Raw genomic sequence first — 14,191 nt, 5'->3', positions numbered from 1 at the left:
TTATAATTTGTTTAACCAATTCATTCTCTGAACATTTTTGCAGCTAGATTTTTATACAAATTGCCTTAGGTTAAGTTACCAGAAGAAAATGTTACTGAATCAAAAGACATGATCATTTTAAGGTTTTTCTTGTTAATAAACTGCCCTTTGGAAAAACTGTACTAATTTGTATTCTTACAAGTCATCATTCTGTTCCTGTTTGTCTCCCATCAAAGCTCAGTATTAGAATTTTATAAAACTTTCACCATTTTGACAGATGAAAATTATGTATTGCCATTTCTGTTTCATTTGCTAATAAGCAATGACTTTTCTTGGTTATTTATTGGACACTTTTATTTTAGTTTATGTCTCTGTCCGTCCCCCCAAATGCACTAAATATATATATATATCTTATTAATTCATGAGATTTTCATACATTAAAGGTAAATAACTCTCTGTCATACATGTTGTGAAGATTTCCCCCATTTTGTCTGTCTTTTATTTATGATTTTGTTTTTACAGAAGCAAGCATCAAATTATGTAGTAGTATCTATTAATCTTTTGGTTTGTAGATTTGCCTTTGGTACTATTGTTGATGAGTGATTTTCCTACTCCCAGATGATTAAATACTCACCAATGTTTCTTGTACTGATTTTATATTTCCTTTTCTTTTTTCTTTTTAAAGATTTTATTTATTTATTTGACACAGAGAGATATATAGGCAGAGAGGCAGGCAGAGAGAGAAAGGGAAGCGGGCTCCCTGCCGAGCAGAGAGCCCGACGCGGGGCTCAATACCAGGACCCTGAGATCATGACCCAAGCTGAAGGCAGAGGCTTAACCCTCTGAGCCACCCAGGCACCCCATATTTCCTTTTCTTGTACTTTCATATTTATCTGGATTTTATTTTGATACATGGCATAGGATTGGGCTCTAACTTGGTAGAAGGAACAAGTGGGAAAACAAGTTAGATCGAGTTAGATCGTTACCTTTTTTTTTTTTTTTAAGATTTTGTTTTATTTACTTGACAGACAGAGATCACAAGTAGGCAGAGAGGCAGGCAGAGAGAGAGAGAGGAGGAAGAAGTTTCCCCACTGAGCAGAGAGACAGATGCAGGGCTCCATCCCAGGACTCTGAGATCATGACCTGAGCCGAAGACAGAAGCTTTAACCCACTGAGCCACCCAGGTGCCCCAGATAATTACCTTCTTTATTATCTGTCTTCTAAGTATGGAAAACTGTGTTGTGTATATAGTCTCTAGTCATCAACATGGCAGGAAGAGTCTCTGCCCTTACCTAATGTGGAGAAGACAAACATTATACAAGTCCAGTGAGTGCTACGAAGAAGCGAAATTCTACGGTTGTGTATAGTAGGTGGAATCTAATCAGTTATTCTCACACCTATTGAACAATTAAAAGGAGATCTTTTGGGGTTAAAGGAGAATTCAATGAAAAAACACAGTCACAACAAATACTTATTATCTCAGAGTATCTGTAGGTCAGAATCTGGGTGTGGTTTAGCTGTCCTCTGTCTCAGGATCTCTCATGAGGATGAACCGAGGTGTTGGCCAGGCCTCCAGCTTCTCTGGAATGCTTGACTGCAGGAAGAATCACGTCCAAGCGTGCTTACGTGGTTGTTGGCAGAATTTAGCTCCTCGCGGTACTTGTGAACCAAAGCTTTCAGCTCTTTGCTGAGGATTCAGGTCCTCGCAGGCTGTTGGCTGGAGACCTCCCTCAGTTCCTTGACTTTTAAGGCCAGGAGAACTCAGTTTTGTCCTGGGGTGGGCACTTGAGCTTTGATGAACTGCTTTGTAAGGAGGTATCTACGTAGGGTAAAAATTATTGGTATAGCATTTGTATTTCTAGTTCGGGACTGAGAACTGAAATCACGGTGTGCACACTGGCAATTTTCTAGTTGGTATGCATTTGTGGTCTGTATATAAATTAATACGTGAGTGAATGAAGCATTCATCAAGAATGAATTACGTATTGAAGAGCACAAACACAGAATTCTGTACAGGATAGGAATGTCAGGAAAAGTTTAAGATGATTAGAGCCGGCAGAAGTTGATATGATTTGTGAACTTGAGTTCCTCTTTCAACCACATCATGCTTATAGCTTCAAATTATTTTTCATTCTCTCCCTCCATTCCCATCACACAGATCGTATGATGAATCTAGTCCCCTAGAGTTGCAGGGTGGCAGCCCTGAACTCAGCCACACAGGCATGAATATATCCAATTATTTTTTTATCTAATGATGTGGGTTTTTTTTTTAAGATTTTGTTTATTTGAGAGAGAGAAAGAGAGAACATGGAGGGAGAGGAAGAGAGAGAAGTAGACGCCCCCCTGAGCATGGAGCCCGACGTGATCTCGATCCCAGGACCCCAAGATCATGACCTGAGCTGAAGACAGATGCCTAACCGGCTGAGCCACCCAGGCGCCTCCATGGGTTTTATTTTTAACTCAGGAAATTTAATTTTTTAATTATATTTAATCTTAGTTGATACTTAAAGAAATTTTGAAACTGGAATTTGCCAATCTTAGAGTTTGGAAGTGTTAGTGTTAGGCGAGTGCATACGTCCTCAACATGACCAATATTGACCCTAAGGGGGCAAAAATTGGTTCTGGGTGTGTTTGTGGAAAAAAGTAATCTTTTTACGTATAAAGCACTGATATACATACAGTACATAGATACACAGTCTATTTGTGGTACTAAAATTTCATTGGGGGTAAGTGACTAAGATGGAAAGGCTTAAAAAAGTTTCCATAGAGGCTGATAATGGAAAAAAAAGAAAGAAAGAAATTTGAGAAATACTGCTCTTGTGCTAAGTTTATTTTATTTTATTTATTATTTTTTAAGATTTTATTTATTCATTTGACAGAGAGAGATCACAAGTAAGCAGAGAGATCACAAGTAAGCAGAGAGGCAGGCAGAGAGAGAGGAAGGGAAGCAGGCTCCCTGCTGAGCAGAGAGCCCCATGCGGGACTTGATCCCAGGACCCTGAGATCATGACCTGAGCTGAAGGCAGCAGCTCAACCCACTGAGCCACCCAGGCGCCCCTCTTGTGCTAAGTTTAAAAGACAGCTGGTAGATGAGCTGTTTTGCAATAGATTATTTCCTGTATCACTTCCTGTATTCGATTGTAAGTTTCTTAAGGATAGGAAGTGTAACCTGTTTTGTACTTTCAATAACACCTACAACAATGGTTTATGTTCAATTGTATTCAGTAAATGTATATTTAATTGAATTAATATGGAACCTATCTTACCCTCCTTGTACGCAATCTACTGCCCCATAGAACATAAAAACATAAATGCAATGATCAAAATTAGTTTAGTAAAAGCAAGCAACCTGACATAATCTCCCTCACAAAAATCCTAGGAAAATAACGACAAACTTTGTTAGAAGAGTGAAAAATCTTAGCATAGCAGGAGCAGCACAGACTATGGAAACAGAAACACAGATCAGGGCTTGATTTCTAGCTCTGCCATGAAAGTTGTGAAATCTTTAGCCAAGATACCTGAGGAGGGAGGAGGAAGGGGAAATGAGGAAAAAGAAAGAGGATCAAAAAGCATGGGAGAAGGGAAAGAAATAGAGAAAGAATATAGAGAAGAGACAAGGATATTGCTAAAAGTCTTCTATACACCCTAAATTTCAGGTAGGTTGACCTACTAGCAGTTCCCCAAACAGGTCATGACTCCAATACGTCATATTCTTTCACACTGATACATTTTCCCTATTTCCAGAACATTATTTTCCACCAATATTCAGATCAAGCCACACCCTCCTTGGAAGGCCCTCCATGACACCCTTATCTATCTCCCACACTGAGATGCCTATCTTCTTGCTCCCCTAATATTCAGATCATACCTTATTATAGTGCTTATCATATTGTAATCTAATTAATGGTTTACATGTCTGTTTCCCTCACTTGTCTGTGAGCATCTTGGTAGCTGAAATGGCTTTATCTTCTTATTCTCAACCTCTAGTGGAACTTAACATACTTGGTGACTGAACAATGGGCTTGTTGAATCAACTAGTAAAAAATACAGACATGCAAGAGCAGCATAGCCACATTTTTCAACAATTTGATAAATAAGGGCTTGTACCCTTCAAAGAACCATCACTTTAAAATTGACTGAATAAATTCTACTTCTGAAACCAATATTGTATCCTTTGTTCACTAACTAAAATTTAAATAAAAAAATAAAATTGGCTGAATAGTCATCTTTGTATACATCCTCAGGTCTAACACAAAACATTGGGGGCGTCTGGGTGGCTCAGTGAGTTAAGCCTCTACCTTCGGCTCAGGTCATGATCTCAGCGTCCTGGGACTGAGCCCTGCATTGGGCTCTCTGCTCAATGGGGAGCCTGCTTCCCCCTCTCTCTGCCTGCCTCTTTGCTTACTTGTGACCTCTCTCTGTGTCAAATAAATAAATAAAATCTTAAAAAAAAAACCTAGAACATTGTACATTTTCTCTATCCAATAATGATAAGTGTAATGAGTTTTTCACATTGTCAGTTGTTACAATCCAGTGAAGAAAATCTATTGTTCTTCCTATTTTTTAGATGGGAAGACAGGCTCTTAAGTGGTTATGTAACTTGGCTAAGGTCATCTACTTAATACGTGAGGCTTCTTGTTCTGGACCCTATGGTGTGGTCACCCTATAGCACCTCCCAAGGTTAGCTAGGTGAGACTATTAACTTGAGTACAACATTCCTCTGTCTGACCCTCTCCACCTGCAGCCTCCTACACACTCACCTAGAGGAAAACAAAGGATCAAGATCATACTTGCAGTTTATTGTTGTTCAGCAAAAAAATGTGTCTGCATATACCCAGCTTTGCTTTATGTAAAAAAAAATACCAATCAGTAACTATGAAATAACCCTTTGGGACTATTCCATTTTAATAACATTTAGGTAGAATGTAATGATTTTCATTATTTTATTGACCTTCCAAATTCTTTAAAATGGGAATTCTGTTCAGTGCTTCAGAATTCAAGTGTGTTAAACCACACACGCAACATGTGAAATTACCTTTTCATGAAAGCAAAATGTGAAGCAGCTTATAAAGACTTCTGGATGAGCAATCATGTGCCACAGGCCCTCCACTACTACCTTACTGATGCTGTCTGTGAGGGTATATTTGGAAAGACAGAATTGAAAAACCGGTTCCTGCCACATTGCAAAATAACCATAAGGAGTGGCGTCTGGTTCCTGAAGCTAGAAGAAGTGACTATGCCTTTTAAATCATGGTTATTGTCTCAAGCAAAACAGATGAAAAAAAAAAAAAACCCAAGCCAAGAGATAAACCTCCCAAAAAGGAAATTTCTGAAAGCTTTGGGGCCAGGTGGGTCTGTCGGGTGCTGTTGTTCTGGGGTCACCTTGTTCACTCCAATCTTCAGGTCCTTGAGGCATTTCCCTTTGGCTCCCTGCTATAGTCCATTTTACCCATTCAGAACCTGGCTGCCTTGTATCAGTTACGTCCAGTCAAGCCTCTCTGGCCGTCAAGTGTGAGAAGCTGAGGTACCTCTGGGGCTGGTATTTGCCCTACAGAAAACCTAGATCAGGAGAACTGTGGAGGATATGCACATCAGGCCCTCTCCTCCTCCTCCACACAATCTTCATGTTTTCATAGAGACCAAGGATTAACAGGTAAGAATACCAACGATGATATAATGTTGACAAGATTCAACACATTTGAGGTAAGAAGGCAATAAATGTCTATTGGCTTATAGTTTTTGGTTCATATTAATTTATTCCAACATTATAAGAAACTTGGAAGCTTGTTAGGAATGGGAGATACATAGACTACTTGTGTCCTAGGCCTCAAGGTTCAGGTTTGGAATGGCTTGGAAAAACAGCAGTTTCTATGCCTGTGGGTTAGGTGCTCCTGGGAAGAAGGTCAGGAAGAGGGAGCAGCAGATGCAAAGGCATAAAGGTATGAGAAAGTTTGGCATACAATGCTTTCTTAAAACACCCCAGTCTAGTGACTTCTGCCTTCTTTAAACTCCTTTAGCATTCACCATCTGTAACATTCTTCTTGGTTTATGATCTCTCTCTGATGTACGGTTACCATTTTTATAGCTAACCTGTCCATTTAAGTCTCTCCCCCTTAAGTAATTTGATTTCTTAGGTAGCAACCTTCTTTTTTTTAATCTTTCCAGAATGCCATTGAAAGGTACTTTGCACTTGATAAATACTAATAAGTAACTATTGATTCATTGACCAAAAAAATCATGACTTACATATTTTAAGTTTTCATTAAAAATGCTAAGATTGTATCTCTAAGAATAAGGCAAAATTATGTAAATAGAGGATAACACATCTACTTATCTACTATTCTATTTTTATGACCTATTTCCAAGTAGGAACAAACATTGTATACAGTCAATGTTTACATTGCCAATCTGGACAACTGTAGGCTTGATAGCAATTACTCCATTATAACAAACACAAAAGCACGTTTTAGAACAGGAATAAGATCTTACTACAATTATTGATAATTGCAAGATAAAAACAGTGGACATGAACTCTGAAAACGTGGATGTGAATCAAAGCCCTGTAACCGTTATGAACTTTATTTTTATTTTTTCCATTTTTGAGTCTTTTTCCTTATCAAATAAAGCTAAGAATTTCAACTTCACAAGACTGTAAGGACCAAATTAAAAACATACACACACCTGCTGTGGCATAGAGACTCAATAATATATTTGTTCACTTCATGCCCATTATTTGTCCATTCATTCAAATATATCCATAAGGTGACACAACAAACTAGAAGCATGGTATACCATAGAGAAACATTTCTTTTGAAAATTTGTTATAAACCCACTTTTTGGGGGGCATCTGGGTGGCTCAGTTGGTTAAGCAACTGCCTTCGGTTCAGGTCATGATTCCAGGATCCTGGGATTAAGTCTCGTAGGGCTCCGTACTCCATAGGGAGTCTGCTTCACCCTTTTGCACCTCCTCCCACTCTTTCTCTCAACCTCCCTCTCTCTCTCAAATAATAAATAAAATCTTTAAAATAAAAACCCACCTTTTCCTTCAAGTGGTTAAGTCATTAGGACAAACATGTTTCCTTTTGGGGGGATGATCATTTGCTATTTTTTGCTGGAGTATAAGCACACATTAAGGCCAAATTAACGTGTCTTGCAATTACAGGGAACACAGACACTATGGTACATTTTGTACATTTGCCTAATTGCACGAGGGCATGTACTCTCCTTCTAGTTCCAGCATTATCTTACCACCCGTTGTAGATGACTACTTTCATAAAATCTTAAGTTCAATAATAGAGTCCTTAGGGACGTCTGTGTGGCTCAGTGGGTTAAAGCATCTGCCTTCAGCTCAGGTCATGATCCCAGGGTCCTGGGATTGAGCCCCACATCGGGCACTCTGCTCAGCAGGGAGCCTGCTTCCTCCTCTCTCTGACTGCCTCTCTGCCTACTTGTAATCTCTGTCTGTCAAATAAATAAATAAAATCTTAAAATAAAAAAAATAATAGAGTCCTTAGACCCTATATCCCGGAAGAAAGATAAATTAGAGAAAGGACTGTAGTCAGGAATCTCAGGTTCTATTTCAGTAGTTAGTAACTCTACCAGACTTCTAATGAAGCATATAACTTTAGTTCCTCTAAGCCTTATTTTTACCAAATAGAACTGGTATGATAAAGGGTGCCCGGGTGGCTCAGCCGGTTCAGTGTCTTTCTGCCTTCGGCTGGAGTCATGACCTTGGGTCCTGTGATTGAGCCCTGTGTCAGGCTCTCTGCTCAGCAGGGAGTCTGCTTCTCCCTCTCCCTCTGCCCCTCTCCCTGCTTGTGCTCTTTCTTATGTAGGTAAATCTTAAAAAAAAAAAAAAGGAAGAAAGAACTGGTATGATAAAATCTACCTCTCAACAATGATGTAACACTTAATTGTGGTTTGTAAGTACACAGACAGATTTTTTTTTTAAGATTTTATTTATTTATTTGACAGAGATCATAAGTAGGCAGAGACACAGGCAGAGCGAGGAGGAAGCAGGCTCCCCGCTGAGCAGAGAGGCTGATGAGGGGCTCAATCCCAGGACTCTGGGATCATTACCTGAGCCCAAGGCCGAGGCTTTAACCCACTGAGACACCCAGGCACCCCCAGACAGATGTTTTTAAAGAAATTTAAAGTACTCAATGAGTTTATTAGTATCTCTCTGTACTTTTGCTAAAATTTAATCTTAAATTTATATTAAAATTAAAATTTATTTTTTTTACCTACTGCCCGGTAAAGCACAAGAACTAAAATATTTTTTAAGAAGGCAAAAAAATGCTGCATTAAAACAAACTTTATAAACAACATGATAAAAAGTAATTTCTTGGGGCGCCTGGGTGGCTCAGTGGGTTAAAGCCTTGTCCTGTTGTTTACAGATTACTGTACTTCTAGCTGGTAAACACCACAGCTAGAAAGCAGTATACCAACAATACCTTTAAGATCAAGTCACTTAAAAAAACATTGTATGTGGGTCATCCCTTGGACAATTTGGGGCCAGAGAGAAGTTGTTATGCTGGTTTCCTTAAATAGTGCTATAACCTAACCTGATTCCAAGATAATTTCCAAAATATCAATGGAATGAGTGTTGCTGAAATTCTGGTTATGAAGGTTTATTCTTGAATAAGAGGCCCCAAGATTCAGAAGCCCTATGATGTTGCCCATGATACTGACCAAAAAAGAAGTTATGAGACTATGGAAAAAATTTCTGAGAAAAAAGCAGATCAATATTCTTCCTCAGAAAATGAGAATGATTGAGGCCATGTGCATACTTGCATAATTCAAAAAAATCAATTAAGAGATTATAAACCCAACCGGCTATAGTTTTTTCCAAAGGTGCAAGGTGACTTATGACACTTTTTTAAAGTTCTAATTTTGTGAGCACTTCTGTGTTGGGCACTATGTCAAGTGTTTTAAATATATTATTCATCTGATGCTCACAAATAATCTTAGGAAAATAGGAATTATAATCCTCCAAAGTAAAACTCAGAGAGGTTCAGTAATTTGGTCAAGGTTATAGACAGCAACTGGAGGAGCACAGGCAAATTCAGGTCTGTTTTCTACAAAGCCTAAGCTCTCAATATTTATCCTACGCTTCTCATCAACATTTTTTTTAGGATTTTATTTATTTACTTGACAGAGAGAGATCACAAGCAGGCAGAGAGGCAGGTGGAGAGAGAGGAGGAAGCAGGCTCCCTGCTCGGCAGAGAACCTGATATGGGGCTTGATCCCAGGACCCTGGGATCATGACCTGAGAAGAAGGCAGAGGCTTTAACCCACTCAGACACTCAGGTGCCCCTCATCAACATTTTTTTACATAAACTCAGAAACTTCTATCTTCAGCCCTACCTCCCCTGACCTTCTGTCTTGTACACTAGTAGATATAACTGCCTATTCAATATTCTACCTGGATGTCTAACAAGCACTTCAAATTTAACGTGTTTCAGTAAATGGTACCTCCGTTCACCCAGCTCCTCAAGCTCCAAATCTAATACCCATCCTTGATTCTTCTAACAATCCCACAGTTAAGCCATCAGGAAAGCTATTGGCTTTACTTTCAAATTATACCTGAACGACTTCTCATCATCTCTACTATCACAACTCTGGCCCAAGCCATTATCATTATTCACCCAGACTGCTGAGAGAGCCTCATAATTGGTCTCTGCTTTCATAGCCCATTTTTCACAAAGCAGCCATAGTTCTTATTTTTTTTTTAGCCATAGTTTTTTAAAATGCATACTATATTATTTCATTCTTCTGCTTAAAACCTGTTAATGACTCCCTTTGCAATAATGTAAACTTCTTAAGATAGCCTATAAAGCTCTGCTGCCCGCCTGCCTTGACAGGCCTTCTCTGACTTTATCCCTTAACACTCTCTTCTTTGCTCAGCAAGCTTGTCACATTGGCCCGTATGATTTCAAATTTCTCTGCGATGTGAAGTTACCTACTATGAGAGGATTTGGAAAGACAGCAGTGGGGGTTTGAGAAAACTGTTGAAGAGGGAGGACAATTCAGAAAATTTTAACAGGATTGCTGGATGGTGTTGATTGTTCAGTTGTGCTTGATAACTGGAATTTAACGATAAAATGCATGTGATTATGCAAATTTCTCCAAATTGCTCTAGTACCAAAGGGGACAATAAGGATGGTAGGATTTATTCAAGGTAGGGGTAGGATGAAAAAAATGGTGCAAAGGAGTTGTGGTTACTCCCAAGTGTAACTGAATTCCCCCCCACCCCAAACAAAGTAACGATGGGGTAGAGAGAAAGGTTGCTAGTCTCCTCAGTTTACCCCAGCTGTGGCAACAACCTAGACTTGCTAAGTAGAAATAGAATCAAAGGACCAAGACCTACCAGCATTTCTGTTAAAAGCTTTAAATTACAAATCCAGATTATTTGGGGAAATTCTGATTATTTAAACATTTACAGAATTGACAAATGGGTAGAAGCTTGTTTACATTTTAAAGGCATTTTTCAATTTTAAAAATCCATTTCCAAAGGGAATCTGTCATTTTAACAGTAAGATTTATCAGTAAATTAGGGATTCAGATTTTTAAAAATGTCTAATCTGGTCAATCCTTTAGGTTATCCCAAGAGGATGCTTTCTTAGACCTCTTCCTCCTTCAGGACACTTCTCTGGTTCTCCTGCCTTGCTTAGAAAGATTTAAGTCCATTCTTAGAATGGCATAAAATACTCTTACTGTCCTGACCCTTAACTTGCCCAGTATTTTCCCATTTATCCTCTTTGCGCTATAAGCTGCTGAGACGTAAACTACTTTGCACCTACTAAGCTTTTGTTTCCGTTACTCTCAGTCTAGATCAACTTCCCTATCTTCTCTGTTATACTCCCAGCCATCAATCAACACATAGCTCACACAGTACATTTCTAGGTAAGAGACAAGCACTGTCTTTCTGCTATATTTGGTTCTTGTAGATATTCCTATAACTGCTTGTCTTGGGTTATATTACAATGCATTTTATATACTCTGTAGTACCTAATCCGTATTATGCATTATAAAGCATTTTTATGATTGATGTTTTAGGTGACCCAGCTGCTGAAACAGGGAGTGTTCTTGGTCAAGTCCCTTTCCCTTCTAGCCTCAGATACACAATGGGTACTGGTGGTTCCGTGAAGACGAGAGAACGTTTGTAGAGCCCTTACACGGTGCTCCATTAAGGAAAGCCGCGACTGTTTACATTGTTTAGGGCCCTGAATAGGTAGATTCCTGCTGAGCTGAGTTCAGGAAACGCTTCTCTATATGACGTCACTATCAGCGACTTAAAAAACCACTGTCTGTCCCGGAGTACAGAAGCGGAACTACTTAAAACGAGGTTCACCTGTCCCTCAGTACACAGGTTCCTCCTGAAAAGGTTTCCATTTAGTAGCTCGGGCAGTAGGAATGTGAGCTCAACAGCCTAGGACTTCCCCGAATTACTCCAGGGTGGACGGGAAGTGTCTCCGCCGCCCGGGGGGAAGGCCACCTTCGCTAGATTCAGAGAAGGGGGTGCATCCCTACGGCCTGCGGCAAAACCCAGCGCCGGGTTCAGGAGAGCTTCTCTCGGTAACGAGGAGGCTGCACCCTCCTCACGAGCAGGATTCACTGGTGTCGGACCACAGACGAACCGCAGCCGGAACCCAGAGTGCGATTCCCGCGGTGCCGCGCTCCTGGGGCCAGGCCGGGCCGTGGGGTCTCCCCGTTCTCCACGCAGGGGCGGCGGGGCGGGGCGCAGTGACGCCAAGAGGAGTGACGCGACGACGCAGCGCGACGCGGTGACGCACGCCCCTTTGTTGGCTCAGTAGCGGTAGCAGCGGCCGTGGAGGTGGCGCTGGGGACTGTTTTCTCTCGGAGGCCGGAGCGGAGCCGCGTCTGACTGAGGCGGGCGGCAAGCGGCCCCCTCGCTCCCTCCCTCCCTCCTCCGCGTCCTCCCCGCCGCCGCCGCCAGCCGCCAACCGCCAACCGCCGCACCCGGGGAGGAGCCGCGGCCCGCGGGGCCGGAGCCAGGCCTGCGTCCGGACATCAGCCGGAGCCGGAGCGAGAGCCGGGGCCTCGGCGTCCCCGCCCTCTCCCCGCCTCAGGGCCAGCGTTCGCCGGGCCCTCGCGTGTCGCGCCATGGACTCGGACGAGGGCTACAACTACGAGTTCGACGAGGACGAAGAGTGCAGCGAGGAGGACAGCGGCGCCGAGGAGGAGGAAGACGAGGACGACGATGAGCCGGACGATGATAACCTGGATCTGGGCGAGGTGGAGCTGGTGGAGCCCGGGCTGGGCGTCGGCGGGGAGCGGGACGGACTGCTGTGCGGGGAGACGGGCGGCGGCGGCGGCAGCGCTCTGGGGCCCGGCGGTGGCGGTGGCGGCGGCGGCGGCGGCGGAGGGCCAGGGCACGAGCAGGAGGAGGATTACCGCTACGAGGTGCTCACGGCCGAGCAGATTCTGCAACACATGGTGGAATGTATCCGGGAGGTCAACGAGGTCATCCAGGTGAGGGTGGCCGCCGCGCAGGCTTGACCTGGCCGGACTGGGGAGCAGATTCGGCGGCCCGAGGGGCAGGCCTGGGCCTGGTGCGCAACTCAGCCCGGTTCCTCCCGGCCCTGTCTCCTCCGCTGCCTCTGCTGGGGATAAGAGGGTGTCGAAAGCAGACATTCGCCGGTTAGCCGGGTGTGGGGAGGTGCGCTGGGGGCGGTGCTTTCCAGGTCCTGCTATGGCGGAGGCCTTCGGCCGCCGAACACTTCTCTTGCGGGCAATTTCTGCCTGTCCCTGGGCCCGGTGTCCTTCCTCTGGCCGGAGGAGCGCCTACAGAGGCGGGGCGGGGCGGAGGGGGGGTGGAGAAGAGCAGCAGCACGAACGCGGCCCCTAAGAGGGTTATCCCGGCCTTCATTCTCGCTTCAGCACTTTTGGAAGGGGTTGGAGTAGGCCTAAGAGCAGCTTGGTGTACGGTTGCCCCAAGCGGGCACCGGTTAATAAAGAAATGGATCTGCTTGGCAGTCTTAAGTGCCTTACTTAAAGGTGGGGGAAGGGAACTGTTTCTCGGAAGAGGTGCTGATGGGCTTTCTTTACCCATGGTGAAGCTTCTGCTCTCATCTTTTTATGTCGTTGCTGGCTGTTTGGGACCTAATGCTACTTTTCATTGGTAGCCAGTGACTGACTTGAAGCTGTTGGAATGGCTACTGCTTATTGCATACCCAGCCTTGCAGCTAAAACAACAAAACGCAGTGTTACTGTCTAATATTAGACAAGACTCTATTGTGAGTTAGAAAGTAGGGGCTTTCTGCGTCTGGACTCTTTTCTCTGATAATTTTTATTTCCTGGTGAGTTAGGCTTGGTTTAAGTTGATAACACAACTCGTTTGATCTCATGGGTCAGATTTTGCATTTTTGAGCTTTAGGAAGTCCAAAGTTTACATTTGTTTGGGAAAAAAAAATTATGATGAGGGGTCAGGGATACGATTGAAGAATAAAAATGAAGTTTTGATTCAGTGCAACTTTTAGAAAACACTAGTTACATATGAGGAAACTATATACAGGAGCAAGTTACTATTGCCTTCTTCTGCCGCACTCATTACTCCCCCCCCCCCCCCCCCACCAATAATTGGTTAACATTCACTGGGTAATTTGGCAGTAGTATGTCACTGCTACTTGTTCAGTTTGCGTGAATAGCACATTTTTACAGTATTGTCTAGTAAAGAATACTTTCATTGAAACGTCTATTTTAGCTTATTTGGAGACCCTGTTTTGAATAATAGTAAGTAAAAAAAATCTGATATATAGTGGGACTACTAAACAGTGGACATCTCAAACTTTATAGGGATACTGCAGTCTGAGGAAGAAATTGAAGGTATATAGAAGGAAGATAAGTTTTATTGCTCTTTTTCTGCTTCTAAAAATATGACAGTTCTTAGGCCACTAAGTTGACACTTTTTTCTTTTTTTTGAGGAAACTTTATGAAAAGAAGTTAGAGTAAAACCTTTAATTCTCTTTTCATTATTTACCACCACAGTACATAAAATCCAATGTTTTCAAACTTACCTGTTTTATTGACATGTTAGGCCTTTAAAAACTCATGGATAATGGATATTTATTATTTAACTTCTTTGTTTTCATGTAGTAAATCTCATCCAGCTTTTCTCAGCTCTTAGGTGTGTCTTAAGCACTGAGGCCAAACCTTAGAAGTTCTTCATGTCACTTCTGGAACAGGGATG

The 14,191-nt window shown here is 42.3% G+C and overlaps 1 protein-coding gene across 1 annotated transcript in view; it reads left to right on the top strand.

Moving 5' to 3' along the window:
• The first annotated feature begins 11,375 nt into the window (after positions 1 to 11,375).
• ARIH1 (ariadne RBR E3 ubiquitin protein ligase 1) overlaps positions 11,376 to 14,191 on the top strand; it is a 118,281-nt gene continuing 115,465 nt past the window's right edge. The window contains exon 1 of the mRNA XM_032342527.1: positions 11,376 to 12,474. Coding sequence (XP_032198418.1) covers positions 12,106 to 12,474 — 369 coding nt within the window. The 5' untranslated portion in view covers positions 11,376 to 12,105. The remainder of the gene's footprint in view (positions 12,475 to 14,191) is intronic.

The sequence above is a fragment of the Mustela erminea genome, chromosome 5 (genome assembly GCF_009829155.1).
Source record: "Mustela erminea isolate mMusErm1 chromosome 5, mMusErm1.Pri, whole genome shotgun sequence".
Classification (NCBI taxonomy): Eukaryota; Metazoa; Chordata; class Mammalia; order Carnivora; family Mustelidae; genus Mustela; species Mustela erminea.
The sequence above is the reverse complement of the archived record's forward strand: the minus strand, read 5'-3'. Positions and strand labels throughout refer to the sequence as shown.